Source organism: Schistocerca nitens, chromosome 7 (assembly GCF_023898315.1).
Source record: "Schistocerca nitens isolate TAMUIC-IGC-003100 chromosome 7, iqSchNite1.1, whole genome shotgun sequence".
NCBI classification, from domain to species: Eukaryota; Metazoa; Arthropoda; class Insecta; order Orthoptera; family Acrididae; genus Schistocerca; species Schistocerca nitens.
The window spans coordinates 10,872,513-10,896,253 of record NC_064620.1 but is presented as its reverse complement, the minus strand read 5'-3'; the positions used below and the strand labels follow the sequence as shown (position 1 = coordinate 10,896,253).

General features: G+C 46.2%; 1 protein-coding gene across 15 annotated transcripts in view; it reads right to left on the bottom strand.

Moving 5' to 3' along the window:
- The window catches only part of LOC126195116 (CUGBP Elav-like family member 2), a 1,269,424-nt gene that overhangs the window by 696,660 nt on the left and 549,023 nt on the right, over nucleotides 1-23,741 (bottom strand). For all 15 annotated transcript variants that reach the window (XM_049933591.1, XM_049933590.1, XM_049933595.1 and 12 more), the window contains exon 2: nucleotides 21,636-21,811. In XM_049933591.1, coding sequence (XP_049789548.1) covers nucleotides 21,636-21,810 — 175 coding nt within the window. In that variant the 5' untranslated portion in view covers nucleotide 21,811. The remainder of the gene's footprint in view (nucleotides 1-21,635; nucleotides 21,812-23,741) is intronic.

Genomic DNA, 23,741 nt, shown 5'->3' with positions numbered 1-23,741 from the left:
AATCCCGGCGTGGCACACGTTTTCACTCGTCGCCGCTGGTTCAGCGTGAAGTCCAGATGCGCCTGACGCCAATAGTCCCTGCCGTTCCTTTTACTTTCTCCCCTTTCCAACTCCAGTTTACATAGTCAGTACCTGGGTGCTATCCTGCTCTATACTTTTTAAGTTATGACCGTTTATCTGACTTAGAGCGCCAGTTAATTGCACCGTCAGGGCCTCACGCCTCCAACTCTATGTGGCTATAAGAGAACCCAGCGCAGTTGTTGGATGTGGGCATTGTTTGCGTTTGGCAGCGACGCGCAGCAGTAAGCAGCTTCTCTGAGCAACGAAGCAGTACTCGTATGGAAAGCATTGAGCGAAACAGTCTGCAGGAAGTACTCATTACAGCTGAAAACACGCACGCAGAAAATGCTGCAGTAATTTCGCTTGGTCTATAGGTACTAGGAGTTTTCGTTTGTTTTTAAGATGTGCAGTTTGCGGCCCTCAATGCGAAGGCAGGTGATCCTTAACGTAGGAAATGTGAACCATATACGGCCCGCTAATGGTCTCCTGCACGTTCCCTTTGATCTCAGAGGACTGCCGGCAGTATTCTGCAGCGCCACAGAGAACGCCGCTGCCGCTGCCGCACGAGAAGTTTAAGGGACGAAGTTTTCACGCGCCCGGTTTTTCACTGCGTAGATCCTATTCCATCAAGTGCAGTGAAATCACAGCATTGAAAAACGAAGGAAATGGTCACATGCAAACTTCATGTAGAAGTACAATGCGATTTTCTCGATTCTTTTCGATGTAGTCTACGTCAGGGATCTCCAAACTTTTTAGTCCGCGGGCCACATTGACTCCTCCGCGAAGTCATAAGGGCCAAGATCTACCTAGTGGGAATAAAGCACCCTAGCACTCCATGATCACCGTAATGTAAGGCTAAAGGAAAGATGAAATCGCAAAAATCTATGGTTGTGGGAATAGCTAGCACTGAAACGAACTACGATTTTTATTTAATTACATAATTTTGATTGGTCGACGTACTTGGTCGAAATTCTGGCGTATTTTAATCTGGCGAATTTCACCGTCTTCACGAAAGCGTCCTGCAAAGTTAACGAAATCTCAAAATTACTGTTAGCAATACTATTACTGCAAGACGTAACAGAGGTAGAGTATGTCAACGCATTGTTATTTCAAGCGGTGCAACAATAAGTTTATTTATGTTGTCTTGTAGCGAGTGGCAGAGCCAATGTCGCGGTGTATTGGTCGCGATAGGCCTCTAAAGTCAATTGTTGGCAGTATAGGTGCCACCTGAAATATTTGGCGGGCCGGGTACCGGGGATGTCCGGTCAGCAATGTTACATGAAGCACTTCTTAGCGATTATTGTGACGCAGTCGTATCATACATTCACATCTATACCGTTAAATGGATACGAAGGGTATTAGATCCGAGCTGCGGATTGTCTACCTAACGATACTCAGCAGCGAAAAATAAATAAATAAATAAAATAAAATAAAAAAATAAAAACCTCATCTCCTGCATTTCATGTAATTATTGACAAAATTTAAAACGCTGTCGTACACTGAGGCGACGGAAGCCATGGGATAGTAATACGCACCTATACAGATGGCAGTAGTATCGCATGAACAAGGAGTAAAAGGGCACTGCATTGGCGGAGGTGTCAGTTCTACTCAGGTGATTCGTGTGGAAAGGCTGCCGACGTGATTAATGGCCCCAAGAGCGGGATCAGCAGACTTCGAGCTAGACGCATGGGAGAATCCTGTTCCGGAAATCGTGACGGAATTCAATATTCCAAGATGCACGGTGTCAAGAGTGAGCAGAGAGTACCGCAATTGCAGGCAGTACCTCTCACCGCCGACAACGCACTCGCCGATGGGTTTCACTTAACGACGGAGAGCAGCGGCGTTGGAGTAGGGTCGTGAAGTGCGAACAGACAAGCAACACTTCGTGAAATAACCGCAGAAAGCAGTGGGCAAGAGCCGTTAGAACAGCCCGGGAAACGTGGCGCTAATGGGCTGTGGCAGCAGACGACGTACAGGAGTGCCTTTGCTAACATAACAGCACGTCATCGCATCTCCTGGGCTCGTGACCACATCGGTCGGACCCTAGACGACTGGAAAACCGCGGCCTCGTCAGAGAAGTCCCGATTTCAGTTGATAAGAGCTGATAGTCGGGTTAGAGTGTGGCACAGAACCCACGAAGCCATGTGCTAAAGTTTTGTTAACAGAGCACTGTACAAGCTGGTGTGGCTCCACAATGGTGTGGGCTGTGTTTACTTGGAATGGGCTGGATGCTCCTGGTCGAACTTGATCGGTCATTGACTCGAAATGGTTATGCTCGGATATTTCAAGAGCATTTGCAGCCGTTCATGGACTTCATATTTCCAAATAACGATGTCATGCCAGCGGCCACAATTGTGCGTGATTTGTTCGAAGGACATTCTGGACAGTTCGAACTTACGACTGAGCCACTCAAGTCGCCCGACATGAATCCACCGAACATTTTTTCGGGGCATGGTCGGGAAGTCGCTTTGTGCTCATCCTCCAGCCGCAATACTTTCGCAATTGTAGACGGCTATAGAGACAGCTCGATTCAGTATTTCTGCAGGGGACTTCCAACGACTTGTTCAGTCATTGCGGAAATTGTGTATACTTCTCGAGGCAGCATAACTCAAGGCGCGCAAACCACCCAGACTAGAATTCGTCCACTATGTGAGAATGAGAGCACTTTGTGTCTTCAAATAAAATTTACATACAGTCAAACTTCTTCGAATTTTTTCTCGCTTAGGCCCCCCCCCCCTCCATCGCCTCCCTCCATCCACCAACAAAATGGTGAAAGGAAAAAAAGTTTATCGCTTATCGCTTACTATATTTTCATTGTTCGTGCAGCAGAATTTCAGCATTAGGCATTTGTAAGGCAATCAGAAGCTTGAAGCTCTTTTGTACGTGGGAGTTTGATTCTTTACGGAATAGTTGGTGGCACAGCCGATTATCGGTACAGACTAAACAAGGACCTCAGCTGACGGACGGTGCTACAAAACACTGAGCACCGTGAAGGGAGGGGGGAGGGGGTGGCGGAGGAGTGGCGGTGGAGCAGGGGGGGGGGGAGGCGGGGACGGAAGGGGAAGCGTTCCCCACTGCTGTTGAGAGTGCTACTTTCGATGGACAACTACTCCGCAAAAGAAGGAATGACTATTTGCGTCAAAGTAGAGCCGTGAAATTATGTGGCACTCGTGCAAAGTAGTTTCAAAATCGTCGTAACTTGCCAATCTTGACATTTCATTTCATAAGCGTTGCTGAACAGCATCTACGTATGTACTACACATGTCACAGTACAGGACTTTGTTGAAGTGCTTTGTTCACCAGGTTCGTTTTCCCTTTTCCAGAAGTCGGTAATAGACAGGTAGAGACATAGTAGGTAATTTACTCCTCTGTACACGTACGAAATTGTGTTTTATGGCATGTTAAACGCGTATTGTAACTCTTAAAGGACGGGGCTCTGGTTACTTTCAGAACGAAGCTGCCCGCGATGCAAAATGCCTTTCTTGCATTCCCGTCCACAGCTCTTTTTGTTGAACATTTCTGCGAGTTATTCATACTCATAAAACAAAGCCGTTACTTCTTTGAAGTTTCTCTATTTAAACCATCTTTGCTAAGGGTCATATACAGACGCAAAATATTCAGATATTGTTGGAAGGACAGAGTATTGTTTTATAATTTGCCACCATGTGCGCGCATTCTCTCTCATTCTCTCACACGCACGCGAGAGAGAGAGAGAGAGAGAGAGAGAGAGAGAGAGAGAGAGAGAGAGGGGGCGCAAGAGGGGGAGGGTAAAATCAAAGTGCTAGCATTGCTGCATCAGGCATCCTGACCGTGAAGGTAACAGTACATAACTGACACTCTGTGGAAAATGGCAGGGGTGCAGCGAGGCAACGTCAAGTTCTTTGAGTCCTTCAGCGTTTGTGGGCGAGAATTCGTCGAATTCGATCCGAATACCGAGGGGCAGTTTCGTGGTTGCTCCTCGCTATCGACACCACAGCCCAAAAAGCGATGACTGCAACGAGTTTTTGGCCAGCAAATGGATCGCAGTCCTAGATCACGCACCGTATTCGCCGGATTTGGCCCCTGCCGACTTCTCTTTGTTCTTTAAATTGAAGTTAGCAATGAAAGGACATGTGATGACGCAGTCAAGAACGTCCAATAAAATTTTACTGCATTACTAAATGCAATACCAAAAAAGGACTGCAGTGAGTGTTCAATACACTTTTAAAGCAATTTCAGCTGAGTTTTGATTCACGGGAATACTATTTTAAATAAATACAATAATTCTGTGAACATAATCCGTGAGATTGTTCGTAGTCACAGTTCAAATGGAAATGGGACAAACTGTGTATAAACAACCTTGCACCTCTGTAAACGATACTGCTCACAGGCAGAAGCGGAACAGAGTCAAAATCTGTGAGAAGAGCTGAACTCTGATGTGCCTATATATTAACTGCCTATGTATTAACTGCCTATATATTAACCGACAACAGACCAAGGCCAACCGTGATATGGCGGTGCCTTGACGCCGTAGATTTTTCTTAATTAAATATGAAGTTGATGCAATTATTTGGCTGAGGAACTAAACCAATAACTTAATTGACAACCAACACTAAACGGAAGCAAGAAACAAAAGCCTTGCTGATTATTTCAGGAGCAGAAGACGATAGCAGCGAATTTTTTTAAGCTTGCCTCTGGCCACATCATTGAAAAAGAAATCACCTGTATGAAGACAGTATCTACCAAACACGCTCAAATTACAATGGAAATGTTAGAATCTGTATTTTATTGTGGATGACAGTGAGTCAATAATATTTTAACCGCTCCTAAACCACAAGCGTTTTCCCAGTAGCCTTGAAAAAAGGAACCTGTGAACCTACTTAGCAAAAAGGACGCTGCTGCAGCACCCTCTGATTACCGCCCTGTTCGTATTGCTGCGGCGCTGTCCAAGTTGCTACAGTCTACGAGCAGACAAGGGGCTGCTTTTACCTGCGTTTCAGATTTTAGCAGATCTACTGGTGCTGGTAATTTCATGATCTTCCTCGTCAAACGTACAAAATAGCAAGACAAAATTTATGCTTACCGTCTAGAGTGTATCAGGTGCCCACCGGGGTGCGGTATTAGCACCGATATTTTTAGCTCCTTATATTAATTACGTGTCTAGAAGTCATACAGCAAATACCACACGTCCGCTGACGACTTCAAATTGTACGTAAAAGCAAAGCCAGTGACCTTGATGACAGCTATGGAGTGTATCAAACCAGATTTTCGTGAATTATCAAAATATGCACAGAATATAGCGTTAAATCTCGACTCATTCAAAATCCAAGCGGACCTGGCTCGTCCGTCTATTCTCATTAGTAGGGATACCTGTCATTTTTAATCCTTATTAGGACAAATACACATTTCCGCTCTGAGAGAGTAGCCTAGGAATAATAATAGCTGAAAATCTAAAAATGGGCTAAACACTGTTAGAAAGCCCGCGCAGACATTACGTCTTCGCATTTGACCTGAAAAAGAAACTTTTCCAAAAATGTGTAATTCCAGTTGTTGGTTACAGCCATTTTATAGTGCGATATTCGTCTCTGAAAGGCTTACGAAGGTTTGAGATGGGGATGAAGGTCCTGCAGAAGATGTGATAGCGACATTCGTCGTTTTCATCATATTCCACCGCCCTACGCACAGCTATCCTTACTAAGAGCAGAATAGCGCAAGATTCGCACATAATCTTTCCCCTCTACCAGATTATCAACGTGTGCTCGTTCTTGTAGCTCCTTTCGACCTTAGCGGTGCAGCCTCAAAAATGTGTTAGAGAAACTCCTTTCTGTCCTACTTGCTCAAACAGCTGACCTCTACAAGTAAGTTTTGGTAGCAACACTTCGGAATGATGGAACAACAACAACAAAACCAACACCAAAAGCAGCAACAGGCTTCGTTCTATATGGACCCCTTACCCCTCCGAATTAAGTGCCCTCTCCTTTAACAGTTATCGGTACTGTAATGTTAACAATAATAGTGACTATTTGGATCCTGTGTGTAAAATCTCTGTCTTATCTAAGAAAAAACCCGATGGCTTTAATCTGATTAGGTTAAGTACATGAAAATGAAAAACAATTCTTGCACTTCGAAAAAGGAAAAGTGCCACTGTGTGCGGATAACAGAAACTTTTCGAGTTATGTGGTTGAACTTACTGCTTAGAGTCCGTCAAACATTTTTTTAATTGTTTTTTAAAGGACGGAATAAAATGAATGAATTATTTTGCATTCTCTAGGTAGAGAGATCGTAAGAGATTGTGCGGTAACTCACTTGCGAGGCTGGAGAAGGTACTGATCGTGGCTTTACCGAGCTAATTACTGTTGCATTTGCCGGAAGATATGTAAACAGACACACCCGGAAAGTAACTCTTGATGGCGGTACTGGGGTATGAACACCAGTCCTATCGGGCAGGAGTCCCATCACGTCATAGCGTTACCGTATTCGGTCTGACGATGATAACCTCATCACGAGTGACGACCGCTACAACTATTTGATGCCACGGCCGCATCGGAATTCCTCCCCCCCCCCCCCCCTTTTCGTCGTAGCTCAGCAGTGAGCGGCTCCCGCGCGACGCAGATGTCTGCTGCGTAATGACTTGGCCGGGTGATGCGGGAGGCGGTTATTTGACAGCAGATAAGCCTCCTCGGTGTAAGCACTTAATCTCCTGCCTTCACTCTCGCCGCGTGGGACGACAGCAAAAATACTGCCGCGCAAGTTTGTGCCCGGAGTGGCGGGCTAAGTAATGAGGCCCTCATATCAGTTTTATTACCGGCGAGAGAAAAAGAACTTCTTTAAGGATAAAGAGCGAAACTTGTCGGCGCGTTATTTCATCCGGCAAAGTTGTGACAGCGGGCGGGATTGGCGGCGAACACGTGGCCGGGGCGCGTCTCTCCTCCCCCGCATCCCACATCCCACACGGCTCGCCGACACGTGCTGCCTTCACTCGGCTGGCTGCGCGCCACGCGGCTCCGGGAGCAGTGTTTGTCATCGGGCCGGAGGCGATTTACTGGGCGCTCCGGGGCACCGCCTGCCCACCCGTCTCAGAGGCGGCGAAAAACAGACCGTGGCCGGTCCGTATCTTCTTTCGCAGACACTGTGCAGCTTTAAGACATCTCTGGGTACACATTTGCTATAAGCAGCCATAGCTAAATTCAAGCTAACGAATATTTGAAGCTACTTTTCACTTATTGTGCGAAAGTTTTAATCTGATGATCCTTCACCAAGTTGGGTTATTTAAACGACTACGCGAACTGTTTCTAGTCTGTGTCCGCTCTATCGATTTTAGAGGCTGCCTCTATGTTCGAAACGGCTGAATCTAGCCAAATTAACGTTGTCTCATTTCGAAAGTGTCACCAATGAGAGAGCAATTAACGACCACGGTGACCAAGGTGCTGTTTGGTAACCAAAGTGAGATAGGTAACCGAGGAGAGCTTCTGTAAAGTTTGGGAGGTAGGAGACGAAGTACTGGCAGAAGTAAAGCTGTGAGGATGGGGGCGTCAGTTGCGCTTGGGTAGCTCACTTGGAAGAGCTCTTGCCCGCGAAAGGCAAAGGTCCCGAGTTCGAGTCTCTGTCCGGCACACAGTTTTTATCTGCCAGGAAGTTTCATATCAGCGCACACTCCGCTGAGAAGTGAAAATCTCATTCTGGAGGTAATCGAGGTAGTTAGAAAATTACTTGTGTTCTGTCTAACTGATGGTCACTAACATCCCACTTCCAATATGAAGTGAGAACATTTGCCTAAGGTGCACAAAATATAGATATGTCGTCGTTAAAACTAAACACTGCATAAAATCTGCCCTTGACAAATGCGTACCAAGTATAGTAAAGAATTGCGGTAAAGATCCACCTTGGAGTAATTCCAAAATACAGGAAATGTTGCGAGAAAGGTTCACTCACTCACAGACTACTCTTTAACGAACCACCAGAGACCATGGGCCCTGTGATACTAGATTTATTTTACTACGAAATAAACTGTAAATTAAAGTAAAAACTCATGTTTCTTGATATTGTTTGCGTTCCCGAGAAGTGAGACGTGAATCAGCCTACTTAACGTTATTCCCACTGTACAAGAGTAATTCCGGGCCAGTTCAGTTTTAAGACAATGCCTCTCAAACTGAAATCACTAGTGGCCAGCAAGATGACGCTTACATATAGTGATGTAGTGACTGCCCGCCCAATATACCTGCAACCCCTCTCTCATCTGGGTATGCGCGTGTTGCCTAACCCAGAACTGGTTATATCAGCAGGTGACAGAATTTGAGTCACGCATGCTGAACAGCCCAGCAGGCTCTGAGCACTATGGGACTTAACTTGTACCGTCATCAGTCCCCTAGAACTACTTAAACCTAACTAACCTAAGGACATCACACACAACCATGCCCGAGGCTGGATTCGAACCTGCGACCGTAGCGGTCGTGCGGTTCCAGACTGTAGCGCCTAGAACCTCTCGGCCACCCCGGCCGGCTCAGCCCAGCAGGCAGCGGCAGCAGTGCGAGCGCCATTACAGGTCGCTGCATCCAAGGACCTGTTTGTTTTTACCGGCCACATGATAGCATATAGTCCCTCTAGTATCCGTACACGGCTGGAGTATAAACGGCAGCACAACTCACTCCAAGCCACACACTGTCGAGCTCTCCACACACTGTCGAGCTCTACGACAGGTGCTGCCTGCAACCGCAGTCCGTCTGTCAGAGCCTCAGTACGTACGACGCCGTTACGTTCGCCAGCCACCACCAACTGAGGGAGCCACCAGTATGTGTCACCGTCACCACCGGGACGACAAGGACTTGGGTACTGATGGGTGACGTTATCAAGAGAACCACACCAGGAGCACAGGGACATATTCTTGGGTGGTAGGTGGCAGTTAGGACTAGCCAGGTAATGGAGACCTGACAGATAATGCATCGTAACTCACAACTCGCCGTTGGGATACACACAGCTTTATGAGAACGGCCACTTAAGGTAGCAACGGAAAACAGTGTGTATCGTGACAGTCTGCTGTTTTCTTGCTGCGAACTCATTTCTGTCAGTGTCCTGGAGCAGACACCAGACAGCGCCTGTGTAATCAGTGTCGACCACCGGTTACCTCGTTGACAACTGCCAGCCGCTGTTGGCAGAATACGGTGAGACGCTACGGCCTACATGCTAGGTAACGCGTGGCCATGCACCACTGTTGCTCCTCGTTTGCTGGTGTTTCTCTCTCGTCCCAGCCTCGTAGCAAAGGAAAGCTAAGCTCCGCGTTCTGGCTCAGAGGTGCCAATAAGGACAGACCAGCGGCAATCTCATCTCATACCAATGGCGTTATTTGGACATGGTGTCGAGGGGCATCAGGTCAACACACCGCTCTCGCGGTTGTCATCAGCTTCCTTGACATTTCAGCGACAACTTTTCGATCATGTAACTCCTCACTTGGTATGACGAGGCTGAGTACACTCCGCGCCAGTCCTCACAGCAAGGAAAAATGCCTGACAGTGCCAGGAGTTTGACTCGTGTCCTTCGCATGGTAGTGAGACACGCTGACCAGTTTGCTATCGAGGGACACACAACCTTACAAGGGCTTCATTAAATTTCTTTTAACTAATGTAATTGGTGCTTGAGAACGTGTGAACTTTGAACACAAGTTCACTGTTTCCTCCCGATTTCAGAGTTCACTATTCTTTTTTCCGTTGTTTTGGCAATCCTCCAAAATACTCAGATAATACTCCAGAAAAATCTCTGACGATGTTGGTGGATTTCTGATTCAGTTTGTTTATTAATCACATATCTCACAATCTTGTCATTCTTTGCTGTACTCCACTTGCAAATGGCCAAACGTCAGAGATTGGATAGTCGATTTTATGAATGATTTTACAGTCGAAGGAGACTAGGATGTCTTCGAGAAAGTGATATGACTGCATTCCAGAAGAAGAAGAAGAAGGAGGAGGAGGAGGAGGAGGAGGAGGAGGAGGAGGAAATAGCCCCGGCTCAACAGCAGTGAGAACTCTGCTGTGGGCTGCCAGTTTTAGGACTTCCCTATGTCTCGCTCCCCTAGCACAAGGTCGGAAGCTATTACTGCTCCCAACGTTACGCCCAAATCTGCAGCGAATGCCATTATAAGAGGCGTGGTCGTGAACGGCAGGGCGGGAAATCCCTTACTGGCCTGTGACACGTGTCACGGGGTCCGCCGGCGCGTTATTTTCTCAATCGACGTAATGGAAAAGGGCTCCCCGAAAAATAGAAACAACAACAAAAGAAACGGGCTGGAGGAAATAAAGAAAGGGCCTGGACGGCCAGCAGGCAGGCAGAGAATTGCGACGCTGCACAGCTGGGGGAGAAACAGCAACAGGAAGGGCGTGCCGAGGCCCTGACCCCGCCTCATAAAGAGGGAGGGGGGGAGGGAGGGAGGACGACGGCCCGCTCCCCAGGGCCGGCGGCTTCCTTAAACCTGTCGCGGGGCTGCCGCCGCCATCTGCGCCTCACAACACACCCTGTCTGTCTCTCTCCCAGACCTGCGTTTTCCTGCTCCGAGACTCGCGCAGTTGCTGAAAAAACACGAAGACTGCCGCGGTGAGTACATATTTGTCTCGGCAGCTCTGTCAGACAGTATCAAGACGAGTTTCGACTCCAAGCTTTCCTTATGCCATTTGGGCGAGGGTCGATCAAATGGCAACGAGAATTTCGTACCAAACCTTGTTTTCCCAGACTGGCTGTAGCACCTCAAAAATAGAGGACTTCCATAAAATAATGGTTCAAACGGCTCTGAGCACTATGGGACTAAACATCTGCGGTCATCAGTCCCGTAGAACTTAGTACTAATTAAACCTAACTAACCTAAGGACATCACACACATCCATGCCCGAGGCAGGATTCGAACCTGCGACCGTAGCAGTCGCGCCATAAAATAATCGTATCATTGAGAGGTGGCATGAGCCCCCCTCTCATATTTCTATCTTACGATTCTCCTCTCTAATTGCATGCGGTGGTAAGTTGCTATTCCTTCACGCGGACTTCCCACGCAGCGTCTCTCGTCACCCGGGTGGTCCGGTGACAGGCGGGCTCTGTTGAACTGGAGAGGGTTAAGCCGACGGGTGCGAGGAAGTCGAGTGAATGCTTTGCAGACGCCGACATTGTCAAAAGACACGCCCGGAGGGGTTTGAAGTAGCGGCTGGGCTAGAGGTTCCGTTACTTCGCAGAATCTTAGCGAAAACACTTTCTGGCGGGCTACCAGCGAGGCGTGGGAATGACTTGTGTACCCAGGCAGTTGTGGCGGGAAAATTCCCGCGCTTTCTGCAAAATAGTAACTGTGATTGGCTTGCTCAGGGCATAGCTCCGTGATGTAGCAAAATCAGCACAGAATTTGGCGCCAAGAATCTCCATTGGTGGAATGGTAGTGCTCCGGCAATGGAGTGGAATTTCCGCCGGTTTTCGAGTTGCTGATTGGAACGTTTAACCACGGCCACTGTCGTGGGGGCGGGAATGTTCTGTGTTCGGCCTGTACGGGTGCTCTAAGTAGTCGGCTCTCCCCTTTCGGTCGAGGACGTCGAAGCAACCAGCCTTCGCCTCCGGTACGCCAGATCGTGTTTCGGGCAGTTAAGAAGACAGTTTGGTAATGTATGTCCGCAGCACCAGCAGATAGGGATTTTCCTAGGTGATAATCAGAGCTCAGCAGAGCGCGCCTGTTCGTCTTTTTCTAACTTTCTTCTGTCTTGAGTAGCAGCAATTACTGTTGGGTTAGCTGTGTGTCTCTCTTGAGATTTGAGTGGCAAGGAATTGGCTCCACATACCACTTCAACCTCACGATCTAGTTTAGGGACAACTTCACCTTTACAGTGTTTGTATGTGTATCCAATTTTAGCCAATTTTATGTATTATATATTAGAATTCATGTGTTTTTGTTTATTATTTCGTGTTTAGTCTTAATAAATCATATTGTTATATTGGACAGAACTTTCATTCTGTTAATCGGTAGAGCAACCCATCATCTCTCACTACGTTTATGAAACCTTCCTTTATTTAACTTATTTATCAAATTAAATTATTGCAGGTGCCAAACTCTTTTCTACTCCACTTGCAGGGTTGATTATAGTCAGTTCGCGTATAATTTTTAATCCTTGTGCAACAGCAAAAGTCGGAGTTAGAATAGGGGGGGGCTTAGAGCATCATTTACATATGTAGATTCTAGAATTTAGTGTTAAATACACTGCTGGCCCCGGCACCTCGCATCATTTAATCAGTAATAAGTGAAGGATGTTAGTCATGTAATTCGAATTTTGAAATGATAGTTTGGATTCATTGAAACTTTAAGGTCGAATAGTATGTGTGTAACTTCGCCCCAGTCTACGTTTGACCCCCCCCCTGTCCCTGCCCATTTCTTCGTCCTCCCCTCTCCCCCCCCCCCCACCCTGCTTAGCTGTGCCTATCTGCACTTGTAGCCCCTGCAACACATGTCAATACTAATTTGACATCATGGCTGTCATACTGGGTCGCCAAGATGTCAGGGGGCTGAAACCCTTTTACATCTGTATCTCTGCAACTATAAGGTTCCAAATCCCACAGTGCTGATTCCCAGATAGCAAGTAATACGTGCACCACATCTGGTTGAAATCGATCCAGTGGTTTAGGAGGTGATGCTGGTTATACATGCACACAAACACCCAATATATACATATTACATTGGAGAGAGCAAGCAGAGCCATCAGTAACATCCATGCAGGAGACACAGCACCCAAAGTATCAGTTGGATAGCATTACTTGTTCATTAAGCAAATTTATTAAGTGCCACAGGTCGCAGTTAATGAGAAGGTGCTATCATACAGTTTGAACGTGGCTACTTCGTTAAAACCTTTCCTCCACCACACACCGTGGCTGCCAGCTGAATGCCATTACGTCAGATCCACCCAGTTCAGGAGGTAGCTATGGGGAGTTTCGGACTTGAGCCATCTCGTTTTTTGAAAAGCTAGCCAATAAAACTGCGTGCACTGTCGTTCTGTGCCTACACTTCGTCTGGATCAAATACTGGTGGACACAAGTGGTCCAGAACTGGATGAACCAGATGGATCGTTGGAACAACAACTGTTAGCCAAGGGTATCCAACCTGGTCTGTTTTCTGACGCGCATGATCCACATGTTTACCAGATTTTGGCCATGGAAGGAAGTCAGTCCCCTATTCATACCAGAGGACGGAAGCGGTGTACCCAGTCTGTCTACGCTGACAGTAAATTCTATGTAAAATGCTCTAAATGTTTGCGTAGCCTGTATCTGAGGCAGATCATGAGAACCAGCCTGCTATTCACCTAGTGCCGTTTGGGAAACCGCCTAAAAATGACAACTAGGCTGGCCTGTACACCAAGTCCCCGTCGTCAATCCGCCAGGCAGATGCTATCTGGAGCCAGCATACTTTCCTTCCTGGAAGCAGTGGTGTTAACATGTCTGGCTACCCGCGTGGTTCAACAGTAAGCCCCCCCACACAGTAACATCTGGACCACCAAAACCATCATATTCGATAATATTCCTGGGTGCATTATAAGTTCTCACCTCTTGCCACATGCAGGTACATAATGCACACAAGAAGTTCTCGTACATCTTGCAGTCTGGTTGCAGGTAAGAGAGTGTTTTTAGCATACCTGATCTTATACATGATAACACACTGAACAGCAGTACTTCGTTTTGTGCGTCGAGACCATTTCAGGAAATCTTTTCAGAATGATTATTAAAAAGTAAGGGGAAGAGAACGTAGCCATGGCGAACTGCTTTTAAGCATTGTGCAATTATTCCAGCATGGCGATATTCTAGAAAGAAGCCCCAAGGCCTGCAAGTGAGTGATGGATCCGATTACCAGTTGCCAATACCCAGTTGGATACTGTGAGGAACTAAACTTTGATGGCAGAAACGAGGACTTCATTCCATGGTGGGTCCATCAATTGTAGTGGCTGGCAGGTAGTGGCCTGATGGCCTCTCGACAACTGACGACCAGATGATTTCAATGTGTGACGGGTCTGAAGAACGTGCTGACCAAAAAATAGTGTAACAGAGGTGGCATGCCTTTAGATGCACACAGTGACTTACCCCCTCTCATATTTATGTCTTACTCTGAGTAATTCGATTTGGGGAAGTATGACCGAGTATTGTCATTACAAGGCTAGTATTGAGAACTCAGGAGATATGAAAATTTTCATCTCTAATTGCATGCGGTGAAAAGTCGCTATTCCTTCCCACGCGGACTTCCCATGCAGCGTCTCTCGTCACCCGGGTGGTCCGGAGACAGGCGGGTTCTGCTGGTCTTGAAAGGGTTAAGCCGACGGGTGTGAGGGAGTCGAGTGGATGCTTTCTAGACGCCGACATTGGCATAAGAGCGGCGGCGACATGCCCACAGGGGTCTGACGGAGCGGCTGGGCTAGATATTCCGTTACTTCGCAGAAACTTAGTGAAAACACTTTCTGGCGGGCTACCAGGGAGGCGTGGGAAAGACTTACGTTCCCAGGCAGTCTTGGCGGGCAAATTCCCGCGTTTTCTGCAAAATCGTAACTGTGATTGACTTGCTCAGGGCATAGCTCCTTGACGTAGCAAAATCGGCGCAGAAATTGGCGCCAAGAATCTCCAATGGTAGAATGGTAGTGCTTAGGCAATAGAGTGGAATTTTCCGCCGGTTTTCGAGTTGCTGATTTGAACGTTTAACCACGGCCACTGTCGTGGGGGAGAGGGGGGGGGGGCAGGAATGTTCTGTGTTCGGCTTGTATGGGTTCTCTTGAGAGGTCGGCTCTCGCCTTTCGGTCGGAGTAGGTTACAAGACTGAGCTCTCGCTGTTCTGGACAGCCTGCCTTCCATTGGCTGGCTAATATATTTTTATTTAATTGTAACTGTTTGACGAAGTTGCTGAAGTTTCGACTTCAACGTAACTTTCCGAGTACAGTTGGCAATTGAGCGTTCTGCGTAGAAGCGGCCTATGTTGTCCGTCTTGAGCAGTTTCCCGTCTCCCTCACAGGCGCATTTGTATTGATAGGAAGCCTTTAGTCTGGAACAACCAGACCAGGATAATTTGTTTCGGGCTATACTCGCGACATTATCATCACCACGACGGGACGTCGAAGCAACCAGCCATCGCCTCCGGTACGCCAGATCGTGTCCTTGCAGTTAAGAAGACAGCTTGGTAATGTATGTCCGCAGCACCGGCAGATTAGGGAATTTTGCTCTGTGATAATCAGAGCCCAGCAGAGCGTGCCTGTTCCCGTCTTTTCTTACGTGGTTCTGTCTTGGTTGTTCATTGTCTGAATTCTCACTACTGTAGCAGCAATTAATGTTCGGTTGGCTGGGTGTTCCTCTTAAGATCTGAGTAGCAAGGAATTGGCTCCACATACCACTTGGTCATAAACGTCACGAGCTAGTTTATGGACAGCTTCACCTTCACAGCATTTATTTGAGTATTCAATTTGATGCAATTTGAAGTATTGTAAATGTTTCATGTGTTTTGTTTATTATTTTGAGTTTAGTCATAATAAATCAAATTGTTATTTTGTACAGAACTTTCATTCTGTTGATCGGTAGAGCAACCCTTTCATTTCTCGCTATGTTAATGAAACTTTCCTTTATCAAATTAAATTATTGCAGGTGCCAAACTCTTCTACTCCACTTGCAGGGTCGATTACAGTTAGTTCGCATTTCTTCTTAATCCATGTGCAACAGCAAAAGTCCGAGTTAAAAAAGAGGGGGCTTAAAGCATCATTTCCATATGAAGATTCTAGAAGAATTTAGTGTTAAATACACTGCTAGTCCCGGCACCTCGCATAACAATGTGTATCGACATAGGTCAGGACAGCTTGCGCAATACTGAAATGCAATAGGCAATTTTGCATGCCTTTTTCATTTAATTTGAGACTGTATGTGTAATTAGAGGATTGTAACTGTGGGGATTGCATCGAGAATGTTTTTACTGCCTATCTTGACCCATATTGGCTAGTAATACGGTGTTCTATGTAGCTCAGTTTCCCTTCTTCAACATTGTAATCTACTCACTGAGTTCTGAATGCTTTTTGTGCGCGTTGGAAAACGAAGTGCAGTAGAGATGAGACAGGGCAAACAGAAAATGGAATGGAAAACGGTGCTTCGCTTGGAGCGGAGACCGGAGGCTCAGGTGGACTTCGCGGAACTTGGGCTGCCGAGGTAGAAAAGCATAGCCAGCTTAACGACCTCACCCAGCACACTGTCCGCTCCCTCATTTTTTTGGACCAATTTTGTAGATACCTATCGGCTACCTAAGAAAACGAGGGCTGCAACAAATAATTTGCAAGTCTTGCGAGCTGTCGTTCCCAATTTCAGAGCCCCTCTGATGCGGGACTACAACGCCATATGTGCAAAAACGTGCGATTTGCATACTGGAGTGTGACGTCTCGAGTACAGAGCTGGAGCGGACGTTTTTTTGTAGCACGGGAGAGTTTGGCCACATAATTGGCGTCTGATCACGATGCACCGTTTTGGCGGGGTTCTTGACGGGGGGAAGCCTCGCTGTTGGGCGGAAGTTTTTTGTATTCCGGCAATTGGCGACTGGCACTTTCTGGCGGGAAAGAAAGGGAGTACTCCGAATCGAGGCGCTGTGAAGGGGGCGTCGACTTCGGGTGAGACGTGATGGTGGGCACGACGTAAACAGAGGGCATCAGTCTCGCACCGAGGCGTGGTGCTGGCTACACTGACTTCAGAGTTAGTAGAATTCCAGGGAACGGTGTTGTTGTTGTTGTTGTTTTCTCGAGACAGCCTGCACGACGGCGGCGTTCACCTCCGCTTACGGCAATTAAAGTACGGTGAACATTCATTCATTCATAGCAGCAACAGCGAGCTACCTCATTCCTGTTCCGCACTTGTGGAGATGGATACGATCGCCGTCTCAGGTTCAACGTGCATATGCTGAATGTATGGACCTGTCAATCCGACAAGAAGCTTTCAGTCACTGTTTATCGCCAGGATACAGCGAGTTTGCAAATTGAATTTCAGACCGTAATTTTTGAGTTAACAGGGTGTATTTTGTCACCCAGTTGACTAACACTGCTGTGCACAGAATCGCTAATCAGAATATTAATCCAGATCGCATTAGTCTACTGTTTGTCTGTCTGTCTCCTTTTCATGGGATGTGATCATCTGTGTTACAATGAACAAATTAGAGTATTTAAACGAAAGATTGTTGTTGAAGTCGTTACATACGTTCCTGTCACAATTTACTGTTTGAGTCCTCCACTTTGGTTTCTATGCCTGTGGCATAAAAAGCCGCGTCAGCCATTACCAGTTGTGCACATTAAATTCCTACGATAGGTCTTAAAGGAGTGGCTTGCCAGCGGTTAGTTTTCTGCGTTACGGAAAATTTCCACGAAGAGAGGATTTTGCAGCATGCGATCGCGTGTTATTTTGTTGGAAGATAACGTTATCGTGACGTAGAGCGTAGGGCACATTCACTGACCTTCAGACATCATCAGGAATGTGGCGGCTGCTGTCCAAATTAACGGCAACTCAAACCAGAGGTGATCGTGTACTGTAGCCAGTGTCGCATCGCACCAACACACGAGACACCCCACCCGTATGGCGACGAATACAGTCTGGAAACGGTAATCCGCCCGAGGACCTCTGCACGCGGTACTTGCATCATGCTCCTGTGTCCGGTGTTGTGCACTCCATTATAGGCAGAGCTATCACAGCTGCCGCGTCGGGAAAGCCCCATCAATGACCCCTGGTTGACAGTCCGTGTCGAAGCAGACTACGGATGTGCACAGTTGTCAAATCGTCGGTTCTGATTTCGGTACGTCACAAGATCGACAGCCGCGCGGTCTTGGGCGTCTTGTCATGGTGCGCGCGGCCTCCCCCATCGGAGGTTCGAGTCCTACCTCGCGCGCGCGCGCGCGTGTGTGTGTGTGTGTGTGTGTGTGTGTGTGTGTGTGTGTGTGTGTGTGTGTGTGTTTTGTACTTAGCGCAAGTTAGCTTAAGTGAGATTAAGTGAGATTAAGTAGTGTGTTAGCTCAGGGACCGATGACCTCAGCAGTTCGGTCCCTCAACATCGTACCACAAATTTCCAAAAACCAACATCGACAGCCGATAATTAATTCCAAAAAATTGATGTTTTTAACATGATGATGAATTGATGGAGTAGCGTAAAAAGCAGCGTACGAACACCACCCGTAATATATGTTTAATCAACAAACAAACCAATAATTAACATTACGTATCCCACATTGTTTTACCTACAGACTGTAACAGTAACATTTTGGAGCGTCATTTCCCCTTCAACCTATTGCGTTTTTGACAGAGAACATACACTGTTTTTGAGGAGCCTTTCAGAAGCTGACGATGTGGCTACACACTTGAAACGAATAAACAATCTTGTGTCGTACGTTTTGGACTGTGTTTCAGAAACTGCGACTGTAAAAACTACCACTGACGCATTAGGTGTTATGCCTGCTCCAACTGCCAGACTGCAGTACGAGAAACCATCTATGAACGTGGGACAGTGACATACAAGATGTAAACAATTATCTGTGCCAGTCACTTTTCATTTTCTCCGACGATGCGTTTCGAGAGCTTACACGCTGATCTTCAGGTAGCTCAGTGGATCACATTACAGTTTTCTCTGATGTTTGTAGTCAATTGTCTGTTTTGAGTTTCATAAGGTATAATCAGCACTTGTCGACGTATTACGCCACTAGAATCACAAATTTTAACACCAATAAAGCTAGTTACAGCTGTAAGAACCCCGGGATTCGTCATTAATATATATTTTCATATTTAGATATCATACAAAAGCGAAACAGCTGCTGCCATAGTCATGTTTGGTCTCATTATTTATACTCGACGCTCGTTTCAAATAAAGAGGAAGTATTATTTATCATAGAATCCACGAGATTAACGGGTCGTCACTGGAGAATTTCTATGAATAAGTAGTTGCTATAAAATAGCCTCTCTTGACGACGAAAATCTAAACAATCATTTCCGGTCATTGCTCACTTTTTCCTGAGCTCCTAAACTATCATCTGTAACTATACCCTAAAGGTTTGGAACGTACGTCACAGAAGACAACGTCCCTACAGAATGTCATCACCAACATAAAATATTTCACGATGTACTGAGTACGTGTAAATCCACGACTTTCGAATTACAACCACAGACTTCCCTGTATACCATCCTCGCCCTTGCGCAAAATGCCACATATTAAGTTTCACTAGAGAGGACACAGATACTGAACACGAAACACTTTGAAACAGGCGCTACAGTGTTACACAGAGAGGCGCTGTAACAAGGTGCGTTGGGCGTATTTTTAGCTCTTGTGTGAAGTCATTAAAACCACGAAAATACACGGACCGCTCGGTGCACAACTGCCGTGGACATCGTCCAAACGATGCGCTGCGCCCGCTGGAATCTGTCCCAGAATAGCGACGTAATTATGAAATAGGCGCCGCCCTGTCTGAGAGCGGTAAATTGCGAGCAGGGCCGTAGGCGGCGTTGTTGAATTACGACAGAAGTTGTGACTCACTAGGGCCGCCACACGCTAGTTCGTTGTTCACCGTTATTAACAAGTTGAAGGAATAAGAAGGAAAAAAAAATCTTGGCCCGTGAGGAACTAGAAAACACGTAATGTGTGGCGGCACGGCATGAAGTGGCATTTAGTAGAGCATCTGTAGAAAAATATGACACTTCTGATGAGCTATGTGCATCTACATACATATTCGGCAAGCCACATTACGATGCATGGCGCAGGGTGTCTCGTATCACTGCTCATCATTTTCTTTCCTGATCGACTTGCAAATATAGCGAGGGAAAATTAACCGTCTGTAAGTATCCGCTCCTGGTTCTTACGCGAGATGTAAGTTGGTGGCAATGGAATTGTTATGTGATCTACAGAGGCGGGTTGTCGGAATTTCCGAAGTAGTGTCTCGCCCAAAGAGCGTCAATCTCCGTAATACTTGCGTGAGGATCGATCTATCCGGTAACAAACCTAGCAGAACGTCTCTGAATTGCCTCGATGCCTTCTTTTAACCCGCTCTGGTGTGTGTCTGGGTATCCCAAACACAAACGCTACTCAAGAATAGGTCGCACTAGCACACACTACGCAGTCCCCTTTATCGATGAGCTACACTCCCCCAAAATTCTCCCAATCAAACGAAGTTGAGTGTTCGCCTTTCCAGGTATGAGCTTTGTGTGTTCATACCATTTCGTATGGATCTGCAACGCTACGCCTGGATATTTAATCGGTGTGACAGTGTCAAGAAGCTCTCTACTAATGCTGTATTCGAACTTTAGGAGAACGAGTAGGAAAGAAAAAAAACACATAAACTTACATTTTCCTACGTTTAGAGCAAGCTGCCATTCATTACACCAACTAGAAATTCTGTCTACGTCATCTTCTAACCTAGTACAGTCACTGAACGACGACACCTTCCCATACACCACAGCGTCATCAGCCGACAACCGTAAATTGTTGCTCACCCCGTCCGACATATCATGTATCTGCTACATATATACAATAAGAGCGGTCTTGTCGCTTTTCCCTGGGACACTCCTGACTGTACCTTTTGGCTGATGAACAAACAAACCTGTTGGAAAAAGCTTGTATTAGCTAGTTAGCAACATGCCGAGCCGGCGTTATTTGCTAAGATTATCCAGTAAAAGCTTACTGCCTCGTTTTTAAACTGACAAAAATCTCACACGTACGGGTGTTTAACATCAGAAATTCAGAAGACACGTCCATGCTCTAGTGAAGGCAACTATGACATATTCTACCCCCATGTTGACTGCATCATCTCCGCTTGTGCAAAGGAAGGTGGAGGGCAAGCGTACCATCACGAAACCGGTGCGTGTAGCCATGCCCTACAATGACTCTAGCTCTCTGGCGCTCTTACGATTTGCCGACCGAAAGACTTTCAGGGGTGATAGTATGGCCAAAGAAAGAAACATTAGCTCTAAAATGTGTCTTTGACAATAAAAGTTCTAAAAGTGTTTTTTGGAGCCCATGTTTACTGGAGTTTTCTTCGTGTTTTGGTCCACAGTACCGCCTCGGAAACTTTGTGGGCGGAGTTCTGGTTCACCATGTGTCTAGGCGCGTAGCAGCGATGTCTTTAGCTCTGATAGATCATTCTTAAGATTCCAGTGTGGTTAGAAGTGACAGATAACAGACGATGTTGTTTGGAAGTATATCTTATCCGAGATTGTAACATTACAAAAAACTTTTTACACATAAACCGAAATTTTACCTTTCATTCTAGATTATACAGTGACCCCTCTCTCTTTCGATTTAAAGCGTTTCATTCCTCTCTATCAATGATAATACTTTGACTTGAATTTGCCTATCAGTGATTGTTTCACTGCTGTAATGCAGTACAGCGTATCATGCCTGGCACTGTTCAAACGATAACGACCTGGTACGTCATGAACTCCTGCTAATGATCATCATCCACGCATTACGAAATGATACGTGTCGGTTAAGTGCAAATGCAAATGAAGTTACAGATGAGACGCCCCATGGCGCGTCCAGTGGCGGTCGGCTGTTGCTGAGTAAGAGTTCGCAGCAGACAACTGCTACTTTAGGCAGCTGGAGTGTTGCGGGCCCGACTTACCTTTGCTTTGTCCAGTAACCTTGTCCCTGAGCACATTGATCTGGTGGACGCGTCCGAACTCCTCGAACATCTTCCGGAGGTCGTTTTCGTCCATGGAGCGGGGGATCTGGCCCACGAACATCTTGATGAAGTCCGGGTCCGGTTGCTCGCTCATGTTGTTCCCCGAGTTGTTCATGCTGCAACAAACAACAAGGCGAGTTTCAGGCAACAGGTCGCGGGCCGAACACGCGTGACGCATCGTTTCTGATATGACGCTCACTGTCAAGGCTGCCAGTGTCAGCAAAACACCACTCCAGTTCACTGGCTATCTCCACAATACATAAAGTAACACCATTTTTTTATCGCTTTGTAACTTGTTTGACTCTTCTGCCGTATTACGTTTTCTTTGACAGACATGAAAGAAAGCTACTGTAACAAACGTTCTCAATCGATTGTCACCAGAAAACAAATCTTCACAGCGTATGAACGAAAATGTTGGACGTTTTATTCGCGAGTGCTATGTAAAAATTTGGCAAAACAACGCACTACACACTGACTTCCAGTGTGATGCAACTCGCCACCGTTTTCACAAATCCGAGATCAATTACAACCAAAACGATTCATTCAGATGGAAACTGCTTCCTTTGTGATAACCAAAATTTTACACAACAGAAGTTGAATTTTTCCAACTTTTGTTCCCATACTGATCTTTTAATTTTACATGCATTTACTTTGTTAGCGTTCTTTGTGTGGTTCCACTTTACGTATTTGTTTCCTGTTTTAGAAATTAATCGCAGCTTTACTTCTATTCTTCATGTCGACGTATTTGTAGCCCTCTGCCGCTACACGGCCCCGAATTGTAGCTCTAACACAGCGCTGTGTAACGTAAATATGTCTGTGCGTCAGAAACAGCACGCCGTAATCGAGTTTCGAATTCGGAGAGTTCCTCCACATATAGAGCACCGCCTCCTTCAGCACGACAATGCCACGTCACATACGAGAGCTACATCTGCAATAATCCGACGCCTTGGATTCACAGTCATCGATCATCCTACATACAGTCCAGACTTTGTCCCAACCGATTTTCATCTGTTTCCAAATCTTAAAGGACATCTTGGTGGGCTTCACTTTGGTAGTGCCGAAACGGTCTAAGCAGAGGTGAGGTAGTGGCTACGTCAACAAACATTCTGCAGTGAAGGTATCAACGTTTGGTCTCTAGTTGGGAGACATGTGTTAGCCGCCAGGGTGACTATGTTCGGAAGTAAATATGTAGACAAAGAATAAAAATGTAGGAAGTTAATAACCTTTCTTTTATTTCAAAAGACTTAAGAGTTTTCACATAAAAATTCGGAGACATATTTTGAAGCAAGCCGTTGAACACCATACAATTTACGAAGTTTGTTGCATCTAGCAATTTACTTTTCTGACATCTCAAACGAATCACCCCGTAGCCTACTGCGCTTACAATATCCGGACAATGGATGTAGGGTATCTCATTACACAAAACATTTATAGATACTTCACGACAGCACATCATTGAGTAAACATTGCAGTTCACTAGATGTAGGCGTATTTGCTCCGCCCGAGCAGGGAACGTACAGTAGAAGTAGTGGAAGAGAAACATGAAGCTGGTGAAGTTATTTTGGCATTACCCGCCCCCCCCCCCCCCCCCAATGACACTCCCACTCCGTATTTAGGATTCATATGATATTTAGATGGACAGGTCTATTCCTACGATATGATGGAAGTCGAAGAAATCAATTGAAATTTGTGCCACAGCTGCGACTTGAACCCAGGTACCCTTGCTTACTAGGCAGGAATCCTAGCCATTACACCACCACAGTTCTATAGCTAACATCGCTGCACGGACGACCTGAGTCCAATCCCTCCCCAACACAAACTTCAGTCCACACCTTCAGCTTATTTTCCCCTTCTGGAGGGAAATTTAACTATATAATCCATTCCTGTTGCCGTATCTTCACATAAATTTGAGACGGGAAAGTCATATATGCCTACATCTTCGAGTAATGGCTATTCGAAATCATTTTCTAGTTTTACACGTACTTACGTTACGTTTGGGAGCCGCAGAAGAAAAATGAGCCCGGAGTGTTTCTAGATGGCTGTATG